Source organism: Palaemon carinicauda, chromosome 8 (assembly GCF_036898095.1).
Source record: "Palaemon carinicauda isolate YSFRI2023 chromosome 8, ASM3689809v2, whole genome shotgun sequence".
Taxonomy (NCBI): domain Eukaryota; kingdom Metazoa; phylum Arthropoda; class Malacostraca; order Decapoda; family Palaemonidae; genus Palaemon; species Palaemon carinicauda.
The window spans coordinates 50,783,037-50,785,092 of record NC_090732.1 but is presented as its reverse complement, the minus strand read 5'-3'; the positions used below and the strand labels follow the sequence as shown (position 1 = coordinate 50,785,092).

General features: G+C 44.3%; 1 protein-coding gene across 1 annotated transcript; it reads left to right on the top strand.

Annotated features, from left to right (window-relative positions):
- Window positions 1-609: 609 nt before the first annotated feature.
- On the top strand, window positions 610-1,369 carry LOC137645223 (uncharacterized). Its single transcript, XM_068378042.1, has 2 exons — window positions 610-763; window positions 861-1,369. The coding sequence occupies exons 1-2, from the start codon at window positions 610-612 to the stop codon at window positions 1,367-1,369; spliced, it is 663 nt and encodes a 220-aa protein (XP_068234143.1).
- Window positions 1,370-2,056: the final 687 nt, after the last annotated feature.

Sequence of the window (2,056 nt, the reverse complement as noted above, 5' to 3'; positions counted from 1 at the left end):
ATTTCATTTTCTACCTTACCTAAAATGACCATCAAGTACAGTTAAGACATAACAGCTTGATGCTGCAGGCAAACAGGCTTCTTACAATCGAAATAAGCTGTGTTTGACTTGTAGTGGTCATTTGGTCGGAAGCTTTAGCAGCGAATGCTTTTTGGCAACTTAATATACCAACAAGGAAGCGGGGATCTTCAGTCAATCTCAACCAATGTTAACACATCCTCCATGAGCGTCTGAAGTACTTTCAACAACTTGTTTGACGAGTAAAAGCGATGAATGACTAGGGGACCACACTGTCCCGCATGTGTTTTACACTCATATATTGTTACGTATTTCTGTTTTTTTATTGGATATCGCACAGTAGAAAACTGTTTATGCCAGTTTTTTTTTTCTTGCATTGATCTATTTGAGTATTTTCAATTTCTTACACTGAAACTGTTGTATAGAAAGCTCTCTGTTTGTTGAAACAAAGCTAGTTGCATTCATCTAGTCTTTCAGTTATCACCTAACTGGCAATATGAGAATTGGTGACCTCCAATCCTGACGAAGTGGACAACTATTCAACATCGACCAAAGCTGACATGAATGCACTAGGATACAATTGCCCGCCCTATGGCGTGCCAGAGCAGAGACAAAGACTCCCACCACCAACATATACCACTCCTCACTTACGCCCCAACCAACAACCTCTCCAACCACTTACGGATGCCCATCGGCAGCAGTTATGCTACTACTACTCCAAAGTCAACCAAGCTGCAAAAAAAAAGTTTGAACGGTTGTCAGTTGCCAAAATATGTGTAAGTATGCCATTGCTTCCATTGGGGGCTTCCCCTATCACTTATCTTATTTTTCACATGATCCAGGTAGTGGTGTGCAATTTTTGGTACACATGGGTGCTTGCGGATCTCTTCTGCCAAGGCTACTCTCCAGGAGAAGTCGTTGTCTGCCCAATTCTGCTGGCATCCACCTGGTACCTGTCAACATACCTGTGACACCCATCCATAATCAAAAGTTTCTCGTGGCTGATGTCACATTGGCAATACTTGGTGTGGACTTACTCTCACATTCCCAACTCCTGGTTGTTGTCGCTCACCGTCTGTTAGTGAACTCGGATATGTACTCCTCAACACCTCTCCAACCCACCACCTCCAATCTGGCTCTCCACCTCACCACACATATGGATGCCTACGCCAACCTCCTTATGTCATACCCAAAAGTTTTCCATCTAAAACCTTATCAAACGCTTGCGGCTTCCGCTAAACACGGTATTTATCACCATATCAAGATTATGGGACTACCATTGTTTACCAGATTCAGACATTTGGCAGAGGATCGCTTGGCGCTCCTAAATAAACATTCGCCGAAATGGTAGAAATGGACCTTTGCCAAAAGGCCTCAAACCCATGGTTGTCAACCTTACACATCGTCCTGAAGAAAGAGGGCTCTCTGAGTCCGTGTACGCGTTACAGGTTTTTGAACATGCAGACAGAACCAGGTCACTACCTCCCCCAAACACCGTTGACGTGACCTCCTACTTGCACAAAGTGAAGGCTTTCTTGACCTCTTGAATAGGTATTTTCAGGTGCCTATGAGCCCAGAAAACAACCCCGATACCGACATTACAAACTCCTTTAGTACATACACCTTCAATTACTCCTGGTTTTGGCCTTCATAAGGCTAATGCTAATTTGGAATGTCTCATGGTCAGCATTTTAGAGGACTTCCCCATCTGTGCATGTTACGTGGATGACATATTTGTGCTCTCCTCCTCAAAAGAGGAACGCCCTCGTCATATATGCATCGTGCTCGACCGCCTACAACAGACGTCCTTATAGTCCGGTATGACAAGTATATATTCATTGCCAACAAAGTATCATTCTTAGGATTCTGCCCCCTCCCTGGAAAGGTAGCAGCTGTTCAGAACTTCCTCGCCCCCTTAACTGTCAAAATACTGCAAGAATTCTTTATTACCATCAACTATTATCCCTGTTTCCTGCCAGCAATCGCCAACGCTCTTGGCCCCCTTTGCACCTCCCTCAAGGGTAAGAAAGAAGCCACG

Bases quoted from the DNA above. Each gene is read 5' to 3' on its own strand.
- LOC137645223 (XM_068378042.1), top strand. From the start codon at position 610: ATGGCGTGCCAGAGCAGAGACAAAGACTCCCACCACCAACATATACCA. The intron at 764-860 runs GTTTGAACGGTT...CACATGATCCAG, and splicing joins AACCAAGCTGCAAAAAAAAA to GTAGTGGTGTGCAATTTTTG.